The sequence below is a fragment of the Podarcis bocagei genome (assembly GCF_964188305.1).
Source record: "Podarcis bocagei genome assembly, chromosome: 15".
NCBI lineage: Eukaryota > Metazoa > Chordata > Lepidosauria > Squamata > Lacertidae > Podarcis > Podarcis bocagei.
In genome coordinates this window covers 29,791,187-29,815,782 of record NC_138141.1, presented here as the reverse complement: position 1 = coordinate 29,815,782, position 24,596 = coordinate 29,791,187, and the positions used below count along the sequence as shown (strand labels likewise).

Sequence of the window (24,596 nt, the reverse complement as noted above, 5' to 3'; positions counted from 1 at the left end):
GGAGGTGGGGTAATTCCCCTTTCAGAACACAAGTAGCACGTATACAGGATTTTACCACTTGGGAGGAAAACTCTTTTAGAGCCTCTCTCAAATAACAAACATTTGCACACTCCATTCTCCATTTTGTCTTGCTTTAAGATTGATAAGGCTCAACATGGCTTCCTTAGATTTAGAATTTGGAGCAAGCTTGCATTTTTATTTTAGATGGCACATTTAAGATAAGCAGCTGCTGGATGTTACCTAAGTACAATTTAAACACTGGAAAAACGCTTCTTAAACACAAATTGAAGGGGACTGTCAGAGTCCAGGCGGGAAGTAAGCACCAACTGGGCTTCTTTCCCATCAGGAGTCTGTGGGTTCATTTCTTTTGATTGAGGTGCACCCATTTTAAGAATTTTTTTTAATAGCGCTAGCTTTTACTTTTATACTGCAGTCAGGGTTTTATCCCCACTTTTCAGGAAACACAATAAATAACCCACAGTACACTCAATTTGGGCAACTCCGAGAATTAGTACTGTGACACACCGCCGTTCGTCTGGCCTGACTTACTAGGCTGGTACAGCTGTTGGCCTTTCCTGGCTACTAAGCTAACAGTGCGGTCAGCGATCTCAAACCCCCCCCCCTTTGGTCATTACTCAGCCAGGGAGCCCACAGCAACCTCCTGCCTCTTACAATCTAACCTGAGAGTTCCCTACTGGACGCTTGCGTAGCGCAGTGCCAGATTGGGACTCAGAAATGACAAAGAAGGAAAGGAATCAGGTGCCCTTGCTTTCTCTGCTCACAGGTCATCTCTAACAAAGATCGCCATGGCAGAGGTGCGGCTGCACCTGGGAGTTATAGTTTTGGGAATTATAGTTTTCAGTGCAGAAGAAATTGCACAACCTTTCTGGGCAAAACTCCGAAGGAATAGGTTGGCATACAGAATTAAGTGGAAGAAATCACACACAACCTTTGCCTGGGCATACTCCGAAGGGCTAGGGCTGGTGTTGAGATCGAGGGGACAGAAAGAAGGAGGCAATTTTTAGATGAGGAAAAAAGTAGAAATTTTAGATTTGAAGGGAAAAGGAAGAATTAAAGAATTTTGGTTGCTGTGGTTTAGAGACCCCAACCCACTACCCGTGTTTCCTACTTAATACTCACTTCCGCATGCGCTGTTCCTGGTGATCCCACGATGTCTTGACTGGTTGTTTAAGGCCGGCCTGATCAAGATTTGCTTCCTCTGGTTAGCCCCGCTGACTCCAAGTTATTGCCAGACCCTGGGACCGATGGAAGACTGGTTATTCCTCCTGGCAAACTGCCTGGTGCGCGCTGGATAACCAGTCCTTCCTCGCTTCCAGAATCCGGGTAACCAAAAGTCCCTTCGTGGTCGCCATCTGTTGTAAATAAAAATATGCCCTTTTCCCTTATGGGGTATCCAAGAGCCCATATAGAGTCCTTACATAGGTTCCCTATTGGTAGGAGAAAATAACAGAGGCCAACCAGAGAATATTGAGAAGCAAAGCAGCTAGTAAGCTTGATCTTTATTGATCTGTTGCAACAGGGTACCCCCCTCACACGCAGGAGAGGAAGAGGACCCAGAACAATGGCCTGCAAGGCCTTATAAAGACTTTTGAAATTCCCCTTCTCTAGATCAGGACCACCCCCAGAAACATTATGCATACATCACAGAAGGGGTGTAACCTAAGACCACCCCTCAGATACATCCCACCTACATCACAGAAATTTAAATGTTGTTTTTCTCTTGTCCTTGTTTATCTCCTGTCTAGCAGGTTACCTGATTGGATTTTCTGGGGAGCCTGGCCATTCTTTTGTAGTGCTAAAATACTTATTTCCTGGGCCAGGTCACAGGCTCACACCTTATTCAAACACAGATTAAAGGAAGAGACAATGGGGAGGCTTTTCCATTTTTAACCTTGCAGAGAAAGGATTTGGTCAGTTTAGGAATCAAAATGGTTCCTGTGCTGATCTATGTATGTGCAGTTATGAACATTACTATATATCTAAAACCATAAAATTCCTATCACACCATGACCACAGCCTGCGACATCAGAGTCTGTCCTCTACATTTCTCTCCTCGCCCCCCTTTTAGTGAGACGATTGCTGTGTGCCAAAATTAAATCCCCCCAACAGTTTGGGGCACACTAAGGGACACCAGACTAGAAGCAGAAATGACGCGATGAGCATCAAAGGCTGCATCTCTTGGGACTCTTCCAGGGATGTAACTGGAGAAGATTTCACTGAAATACATCAAGGAACTCCTGGGTCCTCCCCCCCTCCCCAATTCCTCCCTAGGTGTTGTCTCTGTCCTCCTATGTTATTATTTACTCACAGTTGGATCCCGGCCTTCCTTTGAGGATCTGGGGAGAGCTTAAGACAGAGCATCTCCTTCCTTTATCCTCCCAAAAACCCTGCGAGGTCCATTAAGGCTGAGAGATACAGGCAGGCACAAAATGAGCAGGCATTCAATTTTCCATGACACCATCCATGCAACAATCTTTGCCACACCACACTTTATTATACTTCTGTTTTGCTAATGCAAAAGAGTTCTTAGGAGACCATCTTGTTCCCTTCTCAGAGCTGCAATTCCCAGAATGGCCTAGCAGTCAATCCCTCTTCCCAGAGAACTCTGGGAACTGTAGCTCTCAGAGAAGAATAGGAGAGGGGTCTCCTACTAACTCTCACCCCCCACTTAACAAACTACAGCTCCCAGGATTCTTTGGGGGGAAACCATCACTGTTCAAAGGAGTACCATGGTACTTTAAATGCATGGCATGCGTATGTGGCCTGAATATATACTGCATTTGTAACCATATAAGTTGATTAGATATGCACATGTCACTGGCTACCCAAGCAAAAAAAGGCCTTCAAGACTGACCATTTTGTGGGAAGGATGCAAGCATATCCTAGAACTTCAGAGTTGCACATTTAAAGTAATTTAAAGCATGCTGTAGGCCCAGTGCAACAATGATACTTTTGTAAAAAAAAATGACTTTTTGCAGTTTGGAAAGTGATGGGGAAATGACTTGAAAAGTGTGGGGTGGGCAAATGATTTTCCTATTAATCCAGGGGTTAGCAAACTTTTTCAGCAGGGGGCCAGTCCACTGTCCCTCAGACCATGTGGTGGGCCGGACTATATTTTGAAGGGGGAAAATGAATGAATTCCTATGCAAATAACCTAGAGATGCATTTTAAATAAAAGGACACATTCTACTCATGTAAAAACATGCTGATTCCCAGACCGTCCGCAGGCCAGATTAAGAAGGCAATTGGGCCGGATCCGCCCCCTGGGCCTTAGTTTGCCTACCTATGTATTAATCCCTGGCTCATTTTGAGCCTGCCCCGTGAGCAAATCAGGATGAACGCAGGATTGTTATATAACCTCACCACAAACGAATCAGAGCAAATGCTCGATGGAGACTGGGCATAGTCAAACCAGCACATATACCTCGTGTGAGCAAATCAGGATAAATGTGGACTCGGCATGGAGGATCCATACAGCAGATTTAATCACTGATTCCTGTCTTTTGTTACAAAAGCTCAGGGACCACCAGGAGTTTGACCAAACTGCAGGAGGCAGTAGAAGACAGGAGTGCCTGGCGTGCTCTGGTCCATGGGATCACAAAGAGCTGGACACGACTAAACAACAACAAAATATGGCTGGATCCTTAATAGCTGCAATGCAAATACAAAAGTTGCAAAACCAAAAAGCTGAAGCAAGTGATAGTTGGAAGCATCGCTTGCCCTTTCCCCTGAAGCCCTTGACAGCCACAACATTTCCCCTCAAAGCACAATGGTTGTTCCTTGGCAAGAGAATCTCTTCCTGGCTCTCATTCCCCATGGGGTGATTGTGGCAAGAACTGTAGATACAGGGTTCTGTATGGGAAGGGAAGACAGCGTGGTCTACTCCATGCGATGTCAAACTACAACTCCCATCATCCCCGAGAGCTGGCCAGTGCTGACTGGGGCTGATGGGAGTTGTAGTCTCTGAGAAGCCAAGAGTGGCATAAATTGGGGTGGCACCCCATTTTATGCACACAACAGCCTTGCGAGGTAGACTAGGCTCAGCAGACACCCTTCCTTTACTCCACATCCTACACTACACAAGTAGTTTCACCCAACTTTTGGGGATATTTCACAAAATCTGTAGAAGACAGGGTTGCAGTGTTATAAATGTTTAAATCAGTGAAAAGGGTTCTTTCATTTGATCAGGTGAGTGAAATAACAAGTGTGAGAACCCTGAAGACACTTGAGTTCAGTGAGAACTTACCAGCAGTCAAATTAACTTCAGACACTTCCTTCCAGTTACAAAATTGCATATCTGAAGGAGGGAGGGGCAGCTTCTGAGGGACACAAATAAGCCTTAAGGACGGGGCAGGTGGGAGAAAGCAACATAGTGATGCTGTTGGACTACAAGTCCCATCAGCCCCAGTCAGCAGAGCCAATTGTCTGAGGGATGATGGGAGATGTAGTCCAACATCTGGAGGACAACATGTTGGCTCCCCCTGCCTTAAAGCTAGTAAGGAAACCCCACAAAGCAGACCAGGGACAATTTGAGAAAAGAGAGGGTGCATCTGACAACTTCACACTCTATTTCTCATTTTTCCCAACCTTAAATACACATCTCCAGATTTTCATATCAGTTTGTGCTTTGTTTTTAATAAAAACGAATCCTCGTGAAAATTCGTCTGTATTTGAATGCAAATTTCGCCTAATGGAGGCATTGAGGGTTTTTTGTTTTTACAATCAAGCAGTGTCTAAATTTTATGAACAAAATATATACACTACAAACCAATTTTCCATAATATAATGCCTTTCCTATGTTCCTTTCACTGATATACACATTTCTATGCACATCTTATCCTAGTACAGTGGTACCTCGGGTTACATACACTTCAGGTTACATACGCTTCAGGTTACAGACTCCGCTAACCTAGAAATAGTACCTCGGGTTAAGAATTTTGCTTCAGGATGAGAACAGAAATTGTGCTCCGGCGGCGCAGCAGCAGCAGCAGGAGCAGGAGGCCCCATTAGCTAAAGTGGTGCTTCAGGTTAAGAACAGTTTCAGGTTAAGAACGGACCTCCAGAATTAAGTACTTAACCCAAGGTACCACTGTATATTCATTTGTGCACAAGTTAATTGGATGAAGAGCTGCATTGCAAAATTTAGAGAGTTTAGAATTCTGTGTTTCAGTTTGTGTATTCTTTCAGAAAGTGTGGATTAGGGAGGTCTGCCTTTAAATGTGAAACTGAACCAAATTTCTCTCCCCTTCCCTGCTCCCTCCCCCCTCCTTACTTGAACATGCCCAGTGGCCATAGAAAGCTGACTGGCTGTTGGGAAGGTGGGGGCGGAGAGAGAAGACCAAGGAGAGGTGAATGGAATGGCATATCCTGGACAGGGGCGCGGCTGGCAGGAATGCTGAATGCAAGCACTCCACACTGCAACACTTTAGCTGCAGTACATAATATTTGGTTTTGCCTTCTCCACTCTGAAAACCAAAACAGCTTTGTAAGGAGACTAAGGGGCGGTAATAATTTTTTATCCGTTCACATTTCTGCCAAAAAAACAATTGCAGCGATGCTATCTAAAACATTCCAATGATAAAAGAATATAATATAAATGGCACAACAATGCCATTTACCCAAACTAGCTCATTGTATCCTGGAAAACACAGGAGAATTGATATGCACGCAGCCCAGAAGTTTGGGTAAAAGAATTCTAAGCATTTACTATTAGTGACCTGTTTTCCAACTCCATACTTGAATAACTGAATCAATGCATCCAGTTGCCGAGGTCTCCTTATAACCCTCTGACGGCGAACACACTGTTTACCCTACCAATGAGGTGAATGGCTGAAAAGTCTGCAATCCAGCAGGTAATGAGAGGGCAATTTTAGGTCGCCTTCATTAGCAGTCCCTGGGCTGTGATTGGCTCCTCCAGGAAGCTACACCCTCAGCAAAGAAGCAAATGCATTTAGCAATTGCTCTTTGCTGGTGGGTATAAATAACCCTAGAGGGGGAAACCAAAAAAACTCCCTAGAACTGTGCGATCAGATCTGCTCCTCTCTGGGTCCCCTCCCTCGAAGCTTGTGCTGATAAGGCAGCTGCCTTGACCGCAAGTTAAAAAAGAGGCCCAAATGGCAAGAGTCTTGATAGCACAAGGATGGAAGAATGAGGAAATCCCAATGAAAGAACAGCGTCAAGAAACATTGATGAGTTATGCAGAGTTGGCTAAATTGACATACAAGCTGTGTGATAAGGACAACTGTGACTTTAAGGAAGAATGGGAACTTTTTACAAATTATCTAAAAAAACAACAAAATGAACTGGACTCCTTGGCAGGTTTTGAATACACGTTCACAAATTTATTGGCTGATTACATGATAGATAAGGCAAGGATATGTATAATTTTATAACATGCAGAGAATAATATGTGCAGAGAAAGCAGAGAGAGGAGCTGAGGGAAGTCCTTTGTGGGGGGGGGAGGGAGGGATTGAAGGGGGGGGAATAACGTATGTGATTATATGGTCTGATAATTTGTTATGTTGAAATTGCTTAATAAAAATATTTTTAAAAAAGAGAGAGGCCCAAACAGCTCCCAGGGTAGCCAAATAGAGGGAGTGGTTCCTCCAGGCAGTTCCTTCTCCAGCAGGGTGACCTGAGGTAAAAGAGGACAGGGTTCCTGCACCTTTAAGAATGTAAAACAACCTTGAGAAGACATCTGAAGGCAGCCCTGTATTTATATTTTTTAATGTTTAATGCTTTATTGTTTTTATATATGTTGGAAGCCACCCAGAGTGGCTGAGGCAACCCAGTCAGATGGGGGTGTGTGTGTTATAAATAATAAAAATATTACTACTACAGTGGTACCTCGGGTTAAGAACTTAATTCGTTCTGGAGGTCTGTTCTTAACCTGAAACTGTTCTTAACCTGAGGTACCACTTTAGCTAATGGGGCCTCCCACTGCTGCTACACCACTGCTGCACGATTTCTGTTCTCATCCTGAAGCAAAGTTATTAACCCGAGGTAATATTTCTGGGTTAGCAGAGTCTGTAACCTGAAGCGTCTGTAACCTGAAATGTCTGTAGCCTGAAGCGTCTGTAACCCGTGGTACCGCTGTACTACTACTAAATAGCATGTCCCTATTTTCATCAGAGAAATGTTGCTGGGTATGCGAAGGCCATCTCGCCCAACCCCCTGCAATGAAAGGAATCTTTTGCCCAACTTGGGGCTCAAACCCACAGCCCTGAGATCAAGAGTCTCACGCTCTACCACCTGAGCTAACCCAGTTGGGAACACGGTGCCTGGGCTGGAAAAGTCCTCTTCTTCCTTTCAGCAGGTGAAGCTGCTCTTTTGGGAGCAAATGGAAACAGCTGGCCCCTCTCTAGCTGGGAAACGCAGCAACCTCGACTCATGCAAAAGCTGCGAGCCTTGGGGTCGAGCGCTGAGTCACCGACGGAGCCAAAAAACTGGAAGCCAAACAACAGATTCCAGCCAGATGGGTCATCTGCAACTCAACCTAACCGGGGGATGACGTGGTTTGCCCCCACCCTGGAGAAACATCCAGCACACCTGGGAAAAATGTGGGAAATGATGGAATCAATAAATATTTATTACTGAGTCCACAATATTTGGACGGAGAATGTAAGCATGGCCAAAGGCCAGCGGAGGGAGAGAGCTCTTGGCCGGCAAGGCAGGTCTGTTTAATTTGCTATCTGCTTGGAAAAGGGGAAGCGAAGCAAGGCAGGGAAGGAGTAGCCGGCGAGAAGCAGCCTTGTTGCCAAGACAAAGGACAGAAGCAGCGGCAGGAACTGGCTCTGTGTCTGTACTTTGCAACTGAAGGGCCACCCCAACACTTTGCCAGTGGGCAATTCCATTTGAAAACTGTGCGTTGTTTGCCGGATGAATGAGATTTATTATCGATTCAAAGGAATAATACAGGCTTGGCTAGTCAGGCTCAAAGATGGAGCTGTTAACACCAATGGAAACAGCTAACGTGAAAATGCAATGAAACTATTTTTTTCTAAATCTTATTTATTGATTTATTATTGATTGATTTTTGACCAAAGAAGACTTTACACATTTTTACGTAAACCGTGCACTGCAATGAAACTAACTCAGCAGCACTTGACAGCCATGAATCAAGACCGTGGAGCGACAAAACAAAATGGTAGCCGGGTAGTCCTGACTGCCAACTACTAGACCATGAAGGTCTTAATTGCAGGGTTGTGGGTTCGAGCCCCATGTTAGGCAAAAGATTCTTGCAGTGCATGGGGTTGGACTGATGACTCTCGTGGTCCCTTCCAACAATTCTATGGTTTTATGAACTGATCGAGGGACGTGGGTGGCACTGTGGGTTAAACCACAGAGCCTAGGACTTGCAAATCATAAGGTCGGCAGTTCAAATCCCTGCGACCGTTGCTCGGTCCCAGCTCCTGCTAACCTAGCAGTTCGAAAGCACGTCAAAGTACAAGTAGATAAATAGGTACCACTCCAGCAGGAAGGTAAATGGCATTTCCGTGCGCTGCTCTGGTTTGCCAGAAGTGGCTTAGTCATGCTGGCCACATGACCCGGAAGCTGTACGCCGGCTCCCTCGGCCAATAAAGCGAGATGAGCGCCACAACCCCAGAGATGGTCACAACTGGACCTAATGGTCAGGGGTCCCTTTACCTTTTATGAACTGAACTGGATGAAAACAGCGTGGCCTGCTCGTACGCCTTTAAAAGCAAGCTGGTCAGCAGGGATCAAGAAGAGAAGCTTTTTACAAGAAAGTCAGGATCATGCCGCTGCCACCCTGATCACGTCTGCAGAGTGAGCTGCTGTTAACTAAGGCTGCAGAGGCCAACCAAAAGAGTGAAGCTGGCCACCCAGCTCGGATCTCGAGCGCTGCAGGCCTGATGTGGAGCAAAGCAAATATAGAAGCTTCTGTGCATCTGAGCTGCTTTAGTCAGAGCCCTGAAAGCAACGTGCGGCAGGCGAAACCACATCTTCTGAAGTCTACCTGCTTTTCATGTGAAACTGCTATTTAAACTGCACTTGGTTGATTTTGTTTGTCGAGTCGAGAGCAGATGCCTGCCCACGCAGTTCCAAGAGTTCAGTTACAAAGTCAAGAAACCTGCTGGTTTTTTCAAAAGAAATGGGGGGGGGGGGAGAACAAAGCAGACAATCTCAAGATTGCAGCAAGGTCCGGGTCCAAAACTCCCAGCTCCATGTAGAGAAGGCATGGGGAAAGCTCAGGCCTGGGAGTCAAATGTGGCCGTTCAAGCCTTTCTATCTGTTCCTTGGGACTCTCCGGTCATACCACACTCCCCGCCCCCCCCCCACAACGCTGCTCCAGGGTACAAGTGCAGGCAGACACCAGCAACATGCCCCAACATTATTGGCATTAAAAGGGGCAGTGATTTTATCTAGGGCGGGAACCAACAGGAACGCTCAAAACTCCATCAATAAAGATGAGAGAAAACTCTGAATACATAAACTAGGGAGGTGAAGTCTATGCTTGTTCTTCTAACCCTCCCCATGCACTCTGCAGTTGAAGCGTGGTGGGATTTGAGAGCCAGTATGGTGTAGCAGTTGGACTAGGACCAGGGAAAGACCCGGGTTTGAATCCCCACCCTGAGCACGAATCTTGGGCTGCCTTCTCTGAACCTAGCCTACCTCACAGGGTTGTTGTGGGGTGGGTGGGAGAACCACGTGCACCACAATGTCTGACTACAATGTTTCGGTTTAGTCGCAGGAATGCCCACTGCAGTTCTATGGACTTCAGGGGCCCCAGGCACAAATGATGGGCTGGATGCAAGTGGCAGATCCTGTGTGGTCCATCCCACATGGGCAGATGCTGCAGGGGGGAAGTGGCCATTCCAGCAGGTAAGACATGGCCTTGTTGTCTGTGCCTGCCTGGGTTGGGAGACCAAACACCATGGAACTCCCTGCCTATTGATATCCAGCAAGCACCTTAAACTGTACTCTTTTCTGCGCCTGCTAAGAACCTTCTGCCAAAATGCTCAGAAAGTTGATGCAAATTTTAACCTGTTGTAGTATTTTAACATTTCGTATGCTTTAAAGTATGGTTGCAAATTCCTTCTGATTTTATTGTTTTATCTTTCCCCCCATTTCCGAAACAGACCACTTTTTAAAAAGAAGATCTCATGAAAATTCACCAGCATTTTCGCATGCATCTCTTCTGATGTACACATTTCTTTGCACATAATTTTGTCTCATACGGACATCTTTGCAGAGCAATTTTCTTTAATATTTTATATGCTATTTTCACAAATGTGTGTCTTTTTGGGCACATCTTTCCCACAATATTTGCACTTTTGTGCATGTTACTTGGCTGGAGAACTGTACTGCACAATTGGGGGAAGTGGGATTTCAGAAGGATGCCCATTTTGGTTCTCCTATTCACACTTGAAAAGTGCAAACTAGGTAGGTTCACCTTTAAAACACGGGATGAATCGAATTTCTCCCCATCCCTAGTGCCAGATAATAATAAAAAGACAGTGGCCTTGGTGGAGCTGAAATAAACAGAGGAGTTGGCTTTGTGGCACTCAATTTATCAAATCTACTATTAGTTTTCTCCCAATTAGTTCTTTTCTTTGCCTCCTGGTAGCAAAGAGAAGCAGAGTGCAGCAGCTGAGGTTGAAAATCTGCATTGATCAAATCCAGGAAATCTATTAATATATTACACACACAAAGCCACCAATATTGTAACTCGAAGCGTGAAATTATTCCCTTAATGCTGGGCTGCAGAAATGCTTTGAGATTCCCATTTCAAACACAACACAGATAAGGAGATAGTTTATACTGGGTCTCCCATTAGGAGGAATTAGAAAGGAAACTCAGAAGAAGAAAACTTTTGCACACCTCTACCACAAACATCAGTCTAAGGTGGGGGGACTTCTCTCTCTCTCTCTCTCTCTCTCTCTCTCTCTCTCTCTCTCTCTCTCTCCCCCCCCTCTCTCTCTCTCTGTGTGTGTAATAGCCCTCCTCAACTCCTGCTGTTTTTAAACTCAACCAGGATGCTCTGAGTTTGAACCAAAGAAGTAAGGGAAAGCTTTTGAGTCCTTTCTGCTGATTCCTCTCCCCCTCCAACATTTCCCACTTGAAATCACCTCCTGCAGCTGCCTTTCAATCTGGGTATCTTTTCCTCACTGGGGAAAAACAAGCTTAGGGTGGGGGCTGAGAATTTTTAGCTGAGAATTGTCAGGAGGAATGCAATAATTTGCCTTTTTCAGGTCATTTTAGGTGCCAGCCTTCCCCAACCTAGTTCCCTCCAGGTGTTTTGGCCAATGGTCAGCTATTAAGGGGATTAAGGTATAATCTAAAACATCTCAGGTACAGGTAGGGCCCAGATTGGGAAAGATTACTGTGTCCTCCTTTAACCCACCATGACTAACAGCAGTGCTCCGCAAAGGTATTTCTTCTGCTATCTAATATTTTTTCAGTGGGACGGGGGAGGGCCCTTTTGCATACAGAAGAGATGCTCTCCCACTGAGACAGCCCTAGAAACTGAGATATGAAAGTTAGGAGCTAAATGGCACCTTAAACCGAGGTTATGGGCACAACAATGGAATGTTTAGGCACAATTTTTTATAACAAGAATACAAAGCTGAAAATGAATGAACTGCAGCTAAAATCTTACATTCATTTTTCACATGGTCTAGTCCTCATCTGAAGACTGCAAAAAACAAAGCCATGCTTCGCTTGCCCACCCCCCTAATATTCTTAAGAGGGTCTCTTCTCCAGTCTTCGGAGAGTGGCAGGAAGTGGGGAGGCTGAAAAGGGTCATCCTCTCCTTCCTCTCTGCAGTTTTAAACTGAAATCAGGTGCAGTACTGAGCCCAGAGCTCAGAAACTGCTCCCGCTAATGAAATTCCTTGTCGCAAAACACGCCTAGAGCAGTGGGAGTTTCGAACGCTGCATGGACTCTCCCTTAAGAGGTTAAACAGCCCCCTGCTATCTGCAACTCCTCTGCTCAAAAGTTAGCAGCTTTTGGTCGAAAGCAAAACTCTCTGGGGGAAGATGTTCGTGACTGCATGTCACACATGTCACACCTGGTTGTGGCCTGAGATCAACACAGCAACAAAACATATGTCAGTTCAGCCACGAACAATCAATGCCCCCCCACCCCCACCAAAGCTCATTCCACACATGAAGAAAGACCATCTTTTGTGTGGACTCTCGTCTTTTTTTCTGGGTGAATTTTTTATTAAACTTTAAAATCTTTCCAGCTTTTAAGTTTGCTATGCATTTCTCGTTAAACTTCCCGCCTTCCCTTCCGTGCTGTTCTTAATCTCATGTCATCTACATACCACATTCTAATAAGCATTCCACCTAAGACACATTCTTCTAATTCATATATTATCATTTTGCTTCTCCTTCTCATGCTTCATATCCTGTTTGCGATTTAACCTGATTGTGATATTTTTTTCCAGGTATTCTTTTTCACACTGCTGCCTCTTTTGCACAACAGCCTATAGACAGGGAAACCCGCTAAATTCCTTCACTGCCTGCCTTTCCTCTACTTATTTACTGACTAAGGTTTATAGCATTATTTTAATTAACATATATATCTCACCAGAATATGTTCCAAGTGATTTACCTGCACAGCTTTTTGCAAGGTGGGAATGAATAAATGTCAGAACAATTTTTTTTTTGAGGGGGGAGGGTGGACTTCACATCAAGCCCCATCAATCCACTGTCAAGTGCTTACAGAGAAATGCAAACAGATTGTGGAACATCTGCTTGGCATGCAGAAGGTTCTGGGTTCAATCCCTGGCAACTCCAGGTAAGGCTGGAACGCTGGAGAGTCGCTGTCATTTAGTGTAGGCAATACAGAGCTGGATAGGCCAGCAGCCTGATTCAGGAGACGGCAGATTCCTAATGTTCTCCCTATAGCATGGGGAAACATCTTTCTCTGGCACTGCAGGGGAAAAGCCAGGTAGGACTCAGTTCTGCTTCTTAGCATACCCTCCAGCATTTCCCTGATGAAAATAGGGATGTTTCGTTCTGTAATAATAATAATAATAATAATTTTATTATTTATACCCCACCCATTTGACTGGGTTGCCCCAGCTACTCTGGGCTGCTTCCAAGATGTATAAAAACATAATAAAACATTACACATTAAACAACTTTCCTTTATAGGGCTGCCTTCAGATGTCTTCCAAAGGTTGTATAGTTACTTATCTCCTTGGCTCGGGAGATGTCCTACCATACCCTTCAACATTTCTCTGATGAAAATAAGGACATCCTAAGGAAAAGAGGGACATTCCAGGATCAAATCAGAAACCTGGACAGCTTCTGTATCTCTGGGACTGTCGCTGGGAAATAGGGACACTTGGCGGGTCTGTTTTAGGAATATATCCTAAGTCATGTTGATATTTAATAGAGGCCAACTGTTTGCCTTTGGAAAGGGCCTCTTTAGGGCTGCATGGCTTGAACCTGCACTGATGCCTGGAGATGGATGAAGTTTGCAGAGGTGGGCAACCCAGGATGCTTGAGGAATACCAAGCCTAAAGCCTTGGTCCATCAGGGCTTTCCATGCCTTGCCTGGATGATGGGGATTTCATCAGGAGCCTTTTGGAGGCAAAGCCCTGTCAATGTGTCCCCCCAGCTTGGCTGTTGCCTGCAGAACATCATCAGTCCTGAAACCCATTACGGGATTCTTTCAGAAGTGAATGGTGGGGAGGGATTTAACTGGATGATTTAACAGTTTGGTCCTCCTCCTTGGCTTCTAACATGGCTTCATCTACCAAGACAGAAGCTGCTGGAATGAGTGTCCTCACTAGGAGATCGGTTTTTTTGGTTTCTGTCATTTTCTGCTGCCCAAGTTTGAACTTTGCCTCAACTTTAAAATGCCCACGGTCTTCCAAGGCACAGGAAGAATCAGATTTAGGCTTTAATGGGCTTTAAGAGGGTTCCCTTCTGCATGAATGGGGGTGGGGGGAGTTAATTCTCTCTTCCAATTCACAAAGTCCTCGATTCCCAGCCGCAACTGCACATGCTCCCTGCAGCTCCACCATCTACAAATAGGTTAGGCAGCTCACGACTGCTGCAAGAAGTTAAAGTTTAAACGGAGAGGCCTGGCTTGGTCTGAAAGACAAAACAACCTCCCTTAGGTTCAGCCACCCCTTTTAAGGAATCCACCTTCTGCGTAGGCTCATTCGAATGCATCTGGGAGAGATACCATCACCTGGCCCAATCTAGGCTCAGGAATCCCTGCTAAAAAGCCTCTTTGCTGGAAGCAATTCTACAAAGGAAGGAGTTGCCACTTTGAACAGCCCTGATTCCCAGATCTCTATACAGTTGCTCCTCTGACACCAGTGGGGAGTTTGCCATTTCATTGCTACTTAATGGTTTTCTGGTTCTCTAGCTTAGAACGTGGTTTGGATCATTACAAACAAGGAGCAATTCTTTAAGAACAACAGAACCACCGGTGGGGAATGTGGCCCTCAAAACCTCTTTCTCTGGTCATTGGATCTCTCCAATGGGGCCACCTCCTCACAGGCCCTGCTTCATAGCCTTGAGGGTTTTTTGGCCTGCCTAGGATGTGTCCTTGAACTCTGCCCATGCCTCTTGACTGTCCTGATGGAGGATAGAGAGAGGGATGTGCGATTGTGTGTGTAGAAACTAGCCTCCTTCATATAAAGGCAACATTTGCAGCAGTTGCTCCACCCACTTTTGTCTGTGACCCCGCCCACCACTTGCATGTGGCCCTTGGAAGGTTGCCAAGAAGAGAATGTGGCCCTTGAGTTAAAAAAATAACCATCCCCACCCTTGAACTAAGCCTGTAAGTTCTAAACTGATCCAGTGTCAACAAGAGCGATCCTGGCTGCCCATTACTAAGCAGAGGGCTTGTTTCCTAAAGCCTGGCAGAACAGAAATGGTACCAAGTTGCTGGGCTCCCACTTGTCCCCAAAAGCAGGCTGATGTCTGTACCAAACAAGCCTCCTGGAAGAGTTTGTGCCACAGGACAGAAAGGCCGGCAAAAGATGGCACCTGGAATAGGGTCTTACCAGAAGATCTCTACATACTGAGAAGTGTTAGAAACTCAGATATATAATCTAATTTGCAAATGGCACCTTGAACATAGGCTGCAGTTGCCACAATAGAATGTCTAGGCATTGTCTCCCCCATGTGATATTATTATTATTATTATTATTATTATTATTATTATTATTATTATTATTATTATTATTATTATTATTTCCATTTCAATATCACTTCATAGTTGAAAGAACAAATCTCAAAGTGGTTTACAAAATATTAAAACACCAAATAAAACAAGCCAGAATAAATCTAACTCAAGCTCCAAGGGAAGTATTTCAGATCCTTCTCAAAGTGACATTTTGCTTTCCCCAGCCATCAACCCGACATACCAGAGATCTCCATGTGGTTGCAATTGGACCCATGCCAGTCACAAAAGACACCTGGCACCTGGCTAATTTCGAACATTGGTATGGAGGGGTGAAAACAGGAGGCAACGCTCCCCGAGACCATTCTGAGCCATTCTGGTGGCCTTCCAGAAGTTACTGAGTTCCAGCTCCCTACATTCCTGGCCACTGACCATTCTTGTTGAGGTTGGTGGGAGTTGGGGTCCAGTAACATCTTGGGAGTCACAGGCTCCCCATCCCTGAGTCAGTGTCTCCTCCAAGGAACCAGCATTCTGAAGAGGACTAGTAACTTTGCTGGCACGCTTGGTGATGTGAGTTGTATCTGGAGAAGGACCAAAGTCCCAGGATGCTCCAAAAGGACTCCCACATCTGTGGGACGGGGCACTAGGAGCCTTCCCCCGGAGGTTGTTGGGTTCTGGTTCTCATCAGCCCTGACCCACAGGGCCAGAGGCCAAGGGAAAGTGAGCGCTGTAGTCCAGCAACCTTGGAGGGCTACAGGTCGCCCAACCCTGATGCAAAGAGGCAGAACTCCTGCAGAGAGAGATTCATGTGCCATACACACTAGTCTGTGCTAGTGAACCATCCCCTGGACTCATCGATAAATTATAAGCCCTAAAGCCATGTTCACCTGGCGTGGCTCCTGGTTTCATGATGTTGCTTGAGGAATCCCTAGGAAAGGATGGATGTTTCCATGTGCACAAGGAATGCCTAGAATATGGATTGTTCCCAGTATGGGATCTCATCCCTGGATGTGTAGAAGCTAAGCAGAGTCTGAAGCCTGGGATATGGGAGTACCATGAGGACTGGGAGCATGAACACAGTTGACTTGGAGGGAAGCTCCTGGGAGGCAGTCCAAAACACATTATTTGTATTTTGTTCTCTTCTATTGCATTATTGGGACATGGGTGGCACTGTGGGTTAAACCACAGAGCCTAGGACTTGCTGATCAGAAGGTTGGTGGTTCGAATCCCCGCAACGGGGTGAGCTCCCATTGCTCGGTCCCTGCTGCTGCCAACCTAGCAGTTTGAAAGCACGTCAAAAGTGCAAGTAGATCAATAGGTACCGCTCCGGTGGGAAGGTAAATGGCATTTCTGTGCACTGCTCTGGTTCGCCAGAAGCAGCTTAGTCATGCTGGCCACATGACCCGGAAGCTGTATGCCAGCTCCCTCAGCCAATAAAGCAAGATGAGCGCCACAACCCCAGAGTCGGCCACAACTGGACCTAATGGTCAGGGGTCCCTTTACCTTTATTGTATTATTATTAACATTTGTATCCCACCTGTCCTCCAAGGAGCTCAGGGTGGCTTATATAGTTCTGTTCCTTCCCATTTTATCATCACGAAAACCCTGCGAAGGAGGTTAAGCTGAGAGGCAGCGACTGGCCCCCAAGCTCACCCAGTGAGCTTCATGGCTGAGTAGGGATTTGAACCCTGGTCTCTCAGGTCCTAGTCCAATGCTCTAACCACTGCACCACACTGGTTCTTATTGAATTTGTGCCTCACCCTTTCAGCCAAGGCTTATGGCAAACCGCGAGGGTTGAGCCATGGAGAGGGAGCCAGTCATAAAGTCAAGAGTGATTCAGATCAGCAAATGGCCCCTTGAAAACAAGAGTAAAAGAGTCAGTCCCAAAGGTGTAGAAATAAATAGAAATGGTTTTATTGAAAGGAAGAAGTTTGCATACCAGCTCAGCACAACTGATGACCCCTCAAGACAAATGCAGTTTCTAAATCACATATCGGGGTAGCCTGGTTCTTGGAAATCTCTCCCCATTTTTGTATTCCCAGGTGGGCAGAAAAAAACAGAGGTTTATTGAGCCCTGGCTGTGCCAACATACACACAGATGGTTTGCCTTCAACTTTGTGGGTGGGGCTACCATATGTAGATGAGCTTGCTTAGACATGGATTTCCACTGCACCAGAGCCACAACTAAGAAGACCCTGCTATGCCCCTGACTGGCACAGCCATAGTAACAGATTTAACCACACCTAAAAGGTACTTCACTGAGAGTACTTGCTTGGAGAAAAAGCTGTCATTCCCTGGAATACGCTGTACAAATTCTTAAACGTTCAGGCAATGAGAGCTGCTATTGACACAGATTCATACATTTCCATATGAATAAGTACCAAACTTTCATAAAACTGTAGAGTTGGATGGAGCACCATCTAGTCCAACCCCGTGCAATGCAAGAGCTCAATTTTAAACTGAGCAAGACCACATTGAGGATTTGGTTGCATTCTGCTCCGCTGTTTTAGACCTAAATGGACCTCTGGTGTGACGAGAACACAAGCAGGGTCCTGCTTGGTCAGAGCAAAGGTCCACCTAGGAACCCCCCCCCCCATTTCCACCAGCCAGATGCCCCTGGGAAGTCCACAGGGAGCAGCTGAGGGCAGTGGGCCACCCCTGCTGTTGCTTCACCACTGTCGCAATTGAAATTGCTGCATCTGAACACACAACTACCGTCACTAACAGCCGCTGGTAGACTTCTCCTCTGTGAATCTGGCAAATCCTCTTTTAGCCAGGAGCCATCACCAGCTTGATGTAATTCAACAGCCTCTTGCTTGATCACCTATGGCGAATAGGACTTCTCTCCAGGTGAACAGGAAGCTTTTGGAAACTGAAATAATGTTGTGGGAAGGGTTCTCTTCTCTACCACATCTTTTTCAGGAGGCTGCTGTGCCATAAATGACTAACACAGATAAGGACAGGCAAGCAGAGTAGTGGGAAAGCAAGCTAGCCACAATTATTGTGGACTAGTAGCTTTTGTTTAGAAGATTTGGTTTAACAGTTGCTTGGCACTGATGTGGTGCTTTAGCGTTCTCAAAGCCCTTCACACACATTGTCTCAGTTATCCTCCCAAGGATGATACATTATCTCAGTTATCCTTACGACAACCCTGAAAGGTAGGGCTGGGACTGAGAGGAGAGCGCCTAGTAAGTTTAGGGCAGGATTTGAACGGAGGTCTTCATTTCATCGTTCAGTTGTTCAGCTCAACATGCCCAACACCCTGGTAATTTTCTGGATGCAAAATAGTGTGGATGAAAAGCAATCAGAAATTTGGGTAGTGAGGATTCTGCCTTGACAAAATCTGGAGTCGCTGATCCTTCTTCATGAATGGAAAATTCTGCAATTCCCCATTCAGAAATGAAGCAAAAAAACAAAACGAAAACACCCTCTTACAATGAAAGATGATACTTTCCCCTTTCTTTCTTTTAGGCAGCGTGACCTTTTTGCAAACTGATAGGATGAATTTCGGAACTTAAGTTTAGGAATCAGCAGGGCGGGCTGGATTTTGGTTGCCAGCTGTCACCTCTTTCTTCCCGTTCACCAGGCGTTTCCACCAGCAGAAACATGGGCCTGCTTTTCCCAGAAACTCAGGAACAAGGCTCAGAAATGGCTGGGGGGAAAGCGAGAAGTTTAACATCCGTAAATACAGATGCCAGGAGTGTACAGATGCGGAGGGTCAGCCAAGAGGAGGGTCCAGCTGTGGGTGATCATCAGACTGAGCTTAACCCTTTCCCCACGTTGCAGATTCAGTTTTGCTACCCGCGCAAAAGAGCATCTCGGCCACATATACACCCTTTGCAAGAACCCAGCGGCTGCATTGTTAGCAGGCTACCTAGTCATACGGGGTTACTTAGCAAGCCTTTGCATTTTGCATCCAAGACTGGGCCTAAGTGTTAACCGCAAACAAGAAGAGCTAAAATTATTGATGGTCACACAGTAACTTAGCAACTAGGGCTGAAACCATCTCTCCAGATAACATCGGACACCCCTGCCCCCACCCTTCCATCAGAAAGTTTCCCCAGCATCTCTTGTAGTGTGTGCGTGGGGGGGGGGGGGGAGAGGCAGAGGTGCAAACGGCCCTGAAGCAGCTGTCTAGCACAGCTCCTCTCAACCTGGTGCCCTCCAGGTGCTACAGTTCTCACCATGGTTGTAGGACACAAGAGCTGATAGGACGTTGGCTGTGCTGGCCCCTGGGGCTGAGGATGGGATTTGTAGTCCAGCAGCAAGTGCAGGGCTCTGGGTTGGCAGAGGTTGGTTTAACATATTGATAAATATGTCACTGAGGTGTCACTAGAATTTAAAACACAGCATTAAAAAAAAAAAGGCTTGGAGGATGCAGAACTGATATTAGCCGATTATCATAAGGCAAAAGCATCCAAATCAAGATGTTTTTTGTCTGTTTTTTGGTAATCTGCAACCAATGGATTTATAAAACCAAAGGAACAAAACTCTAAATTTCTGGATGGGGAAAAATGTGTTTGTGTGTGTTTAAGAATATTATTTTTAAAGAGTATTTAAAAAAAAGTCACAAAAGGGACCTCCATTTTATTTTCTCTCAGCAAGAGGTTATGGTTTGTTTTTGTCTTCTGCGTCCATATATTTACGGATTACATTCCAACCCTGCTTCAGGCCACGCTCCTAGGTGCACTTTACCTGGGAGTAAGTGCCATGGAACTCAGTGGGACTTATGTTTGAGCAGGCAAGCACAGTCTTGCACTGTCAGTGCAATTCCTGTGTAAATAGGGGTTTGAACCCAGGTTCGCCCCATCTGAGTTTTACGCCCTGTCAATTTACACTGCCCTTTTCCTCCAGCGGAACCCCCAGAAGGATGAGTTAAAAGAAAGAATCATTTTTAAAATAATAATAATAATAATAATAATAATAATAATAATAATAATAATAATAATATCAACCCTCCCCAAAACCTGACTTCTTAATTTAAAGAGAAAGAAGAATGAAAGAAAGCCTTCCCTCTGATAGGGGACTGGAATGCCTTATTTTTGCCCGCTTTCCCCCTCCCGCCCCCCCTTGCCATCTCCAGCTGATCATACAAGGGAGGTAGGAGAATGTGCTACTTTCAGCAAATCTCACTTGTAAAAATGGTGTGTGATTCGTGCGCTGGTGCGGGTGGGAAGGAACGGGACATTTCAGCCCACACAGGCGCTCCGAGCCAGACCTATTAGCTCTCCTGGAGTACAGTACAGCCGCGCTCAAAACACATACAGAGAGAGAGGGAGGGAAAATGGGAAGAGAGAGAAAAAGACAGAGGAAGGAGGGAGAGATAGGAGAAGAGAAGAGTCAATTACACCCAAAGGGGGAAAAACGCTTCCCTGGAGCTTCCAGACAAGGGCTCTCGGACTGTGGTCCAACTGTCAAGAAGATGCTCCTGCCCTGCCTAACCCAAGAAACAGCCGGAAAGCCGGCCAGAGCTCTCTCTAGACTCGAGATGGGAAGCCAAACCACTCGCTTGCACCATACAGCGTCCCCACGAACTCCAATTCAGGGAGAGAAAAGAAACACCGGGAGATGGGACCCCGGGCACAAACCAGACAATCTAGGGGTGGAAGAAAGCCGGTGGTATCGGAGAGGAAGGGGGGGGGGGTCCCCAGAAGAGGCGTCGCCAAAGACCGTGGAAACAGGATAGCCCATCCCAGGAAGGCGCAGTTACCGAGGAGCACAGTTGAGCGCAGCCGTCGCCCGGGGACCCTTCGGCCCTGACCCAGGGAGAGCGGGGCCGGCCAGTAACCCCGCGCGTCGTCGGGGCACGCGAAGGACCGAGAGCGCGGCGCAGCGGCCCACTTACCCGGCGAAGGGAACATCTCGGCGTCGACCTTCTCGGTCTTGATAATGGTCAGGGTGGGCTTGAGGTCCACGGCCGCCTTCATGGTCCACGAGGGGGAGGGGGACCTTCCGGGTCGGATCCTTCGGCCCCTCTGGCCGGGAAAGCGCCCCGCGCCCCCGAAGTTGGAGACTCCGAGCTGCGCCCTCCGAGTCTGCCGCCGTGCGCCCCGCGCCCGCTTCTCCGCCTACGGGGCAGCCCGACGGGCTCCGTCCGTGGCGCGCTCGCTGGCTGGCTCTGGCGCTGCCTTCCGCCTTCTCGTGCCTCGTCTCCGGGGCGTTCCTGCTCCGGCCAGCCCCGCCGCTGCCTCCTGCCTGCCCGTGGGTTTCTCTCCCAGCCCAGGAGCGGCTGTAGGCGCGGAGCTCTCTGGGCTGCCGCCGACGGGAGGAGGGAGCAGGGGCCGGGCTCCGCTCCGTGACAGCGGCCGGGGTGGGACCCGCCTGCCTCCGCCCCTTCGCCGCCGCCCAGACCCTCCGCGAAGCGCCTTCGCCTCTGGACCGCGCTCTGGAGAGGGGCTCCTCTCTCTCTCTTTTTCTCTCCTTACTCCGCATTAGTTAATCCGGAATAAGGCTCCCTTCAGGACCTAAGCTGTAATCAGGCACTGAAAGGGGAAGGCGGGAAGGGGATGAGACTTCACGCTTTACTTGGTCCCTTGGGAGCAAAAGAAAATGGGTGCTGGTCTTGCTTTCTTCCTCATCGTCAAAGAGTCATGGGATTGTAGAGTGGGAGGGGACCCCCAAGGGCCATCTAGTCCAGCCGCCCGCAATGCAGAAATGGCAGCTAAAGAATCCCTGACAGGTGGCCCTCCTGCCTCTGCTTCAAACCTTCCCATGAAGGAGAGTCCACCACCTTCCGAGGAATCACCATCACCACTGGCATCGCCAAACCACTTAATATGCCAAATCCCTAAGCAGTTTACTGGTATATAGCACACAGTAAGATAACGGAAAGGAAAAGCTCTATGCGACATTTAGAACCGAAAACACAAAGAAATGCATTGGTAAAAGCAGAGGTGCCATCAATAAAATATTGAGTTAAATATCAACAACAAAGCAGTGTGATGAATCTCATGAGCCCAGGAATGCTTGCTTAAATAGAGGGGTCTTTAGGAAGCCCTTCATGCAGCCTGAACAGCACAGGAACCCCTGTTTTTATGAATACCACACAGTCTATAAAGAGGAAAAGAAGAACTCAGCCTCTTCATAAAGTGGGAGGTGGTGGTTCTGCAGGGGGGTGAGTTTCCTCTCTCTCTTGCACACACAGAACTGAATTTTTTTTTTAAAAAAAATCTTGCTACTTTAATACAACACACAGAGAGACATACATACATACAGTGGTAGGAATTTGGGGCAGCTTGCTGGGAACTGTAGCTCTGTTGGGGGAAAACTACAGTTCCCCAGGATTGTCTGGAGGGGAAAAGAGTGTTTTCAGTGCGTGGGGGTTTAAGGCAGGCCCCCTCTCCTTAATGCCCCCTTTTCATGATTTCCTTTGCCGCTAGGGTGACCAGCAATGCTACATAAGGACGATTCTCCCTCTGTTACATATCCATTAATCATGATGAATCACAATAACTCACATTTACAGCGTCCAAAGCTCTTCACATCCATTATAGCTGTACAATTCGATACATTTTTATGGACTGAGTGTGACTTGAGAGGGCATGCATTTGACTACGAGGACAGAGCAAGAGGTCAGCTATTACAGATCTTGCACATCTACTTTCCTGGGGGATGCTACCCCAATACAGTGGTACCTCGGGTTGCAGACACTTCAGGTTACAGACTCCACTAACCCAGAATTAGTACCTCGGTTTAAGAACTTTGCTTCAGGGTGAGAACAGAAATCGTGCGGTGGCGTGGCAGCAGCAGCAGGAGGCCCGATTAGCTAAAGTGGTACCTCAGGTTAAGAACAGTTTCAGGTTAAGAACAGACTTCCAGAACGAATGAAGTTCTTAACCCGAGGTACCACTGTAACTGGAGCAGGGATGAGGGAACCTGGGAGGCCCCCTCCAGATGTTGCCGGACTACAACTCCTATCACCCCCAGCCAGCATGGCCAATGGTCAAGGCTGATGGGAGGAGTTGAAGCCCAGCCATACATGAATGGCCACAGGCTCCACAGTCCCGCATTACAGAATGCAAAAGGAAATTTGATGGGCTGAGAGAACAAGTGGCGCAATGCAGGGGTGGGAGACCTGTGCACATGTTCTGCTCATCAATATCCGGCTTAACAGACTAGGGTGCCCAGAACTGGACCCAGGTTCATATTAGTTCTCTTGAGTGGGTGTGGACTGGAAGGATGCTGCTGAGCAAGTTAATATGGTTTGGTCCCTGATGCTGCCCTTCTTTTGTGACCATCTTATTCTGAGTCACAACCTTGAAAAAGCTCCCAAACTCTCCCAAGAAAAAGCCCAAACTCTCCCACACTTGTAGCAGAGGATGGAAGACATTTTGAATTTGGGCAAGATGGAGAATCTTGCTTACAGAAGATGGGTTGCCTTGGAGAAGTCCAGTTCCACGAGGCAAACATGGTCTACGGCTATACTACCAAATTAGCTAGTGGGTGCAGGAACATCAAAAGAGTCCTGCTGGATCAAACCAAAGGTCCATCCATTCCTGCATCCTTTCCTTCAGTGGCCAACCAGATGCCGCTGGGAGACACCCACCTCCCCAAGCAGGGCTTGAAGGAAACAGCTCACTCTGGATGGACCAGAGTGGCTGGGGCAACCCAGTCAGATGGGCGGGTACAAATAATAAAAAATGTTGTTGTTGTTGTTTGCCCAGAGCCAGATTGCCCTTGATCCTGGAGGTAGCAAGGAGCCATGGATAGCTTTATCCTCCAACAATTTGTCTAACCTCCTTTTAGAGCCTTCTAAGTTTGGTGGGCATCTAAACTTGAATTCCATAGTTCAACTCTGCCCTGTGTGAAGGAGTCAGCTGCCCACCTCTCAGCATCACCAGATGAAGTGCTGGCACTTTTTCTCCTTGTCCATCATTCTGTAAACCTTGACCATTCCTGTTCACCTTTCGCTCCCCAGCTAAAAAGCCTCGGACACTGTCACCTTTCCTTGTAAGGGAGCTTTTCAGTTCTTTGATATCTTTTTTTGACATGTGACGATCAAAACTGTACATGGCGGCATTTTAACTGCCTTGTGTTTCACCCACATGCAAGGCTGCAACCCCCCTGCCTTTAATACTTGGTTCAGTGTAGTTAAAACGTTGAAGGTGGAAGAGGTTTTGTTTTGTACACGGAAAGGCGGACGCGATGCTATTTTCTTTTTGTACAACCTCTTTGTTTTATATTTGCAGGGTTGGTTTTTTAAAAGAAGAAGAAGAAGAAAGAACAGAGGAGGGCTTTTAGTAACAAATGTGTTTTCTGAAAACAAGGGGACATTGATGAGAGACAGCCTGGAGGAATCCACAGTGGGTCCACCTTTCAGAAAATTAAGCATGTGTGAAGTTGCATTTCAAATCAGTGAGAAGTAAAAAAAAATAAAAAGGGGGGGGGACTAAGACCCAAAAGTGCTGACTGCTTATTTCCCCCACCAATTTCACCTGAAACCAATGATCCTTCATTGCAAG

At 46.8% G+C, this 24,596-nt stretch overlaps 1 protein-coding gene across 2 annotated transcripts in view; it reads right to left on the bottom strand.

Annotated features, from left to right (window-relative positions):
* The window catches only part of ETS1 (ETS proto-oncogene 1, transcription factor), a 115,545-nt gene that overhangs the window by 46,393 nt on the left and 44,556 nt on the right, over window positions 1-24,596 (bottom strand). Inside the window, exon 1 of one of the 2 annotated variants that reach the window (XM_081172635.1) lies at window positions 20,981-21,388. The exons of the other annotated variant lie outside the window; for it this stretch is intronic. Within the exon in view, the coding sequence (XP_081028761.1) occupies window positions 20,981-21,062 (82 nt within the window). The 5' untranslated portion in view covers window positions 21,063-21,388. Of the gene's footprint in view, window positions 1-20,980; window positions 21,389-24,596 lie in introns of those variants that run through there. 2 annotated transcript variants of the gene reach the window in all.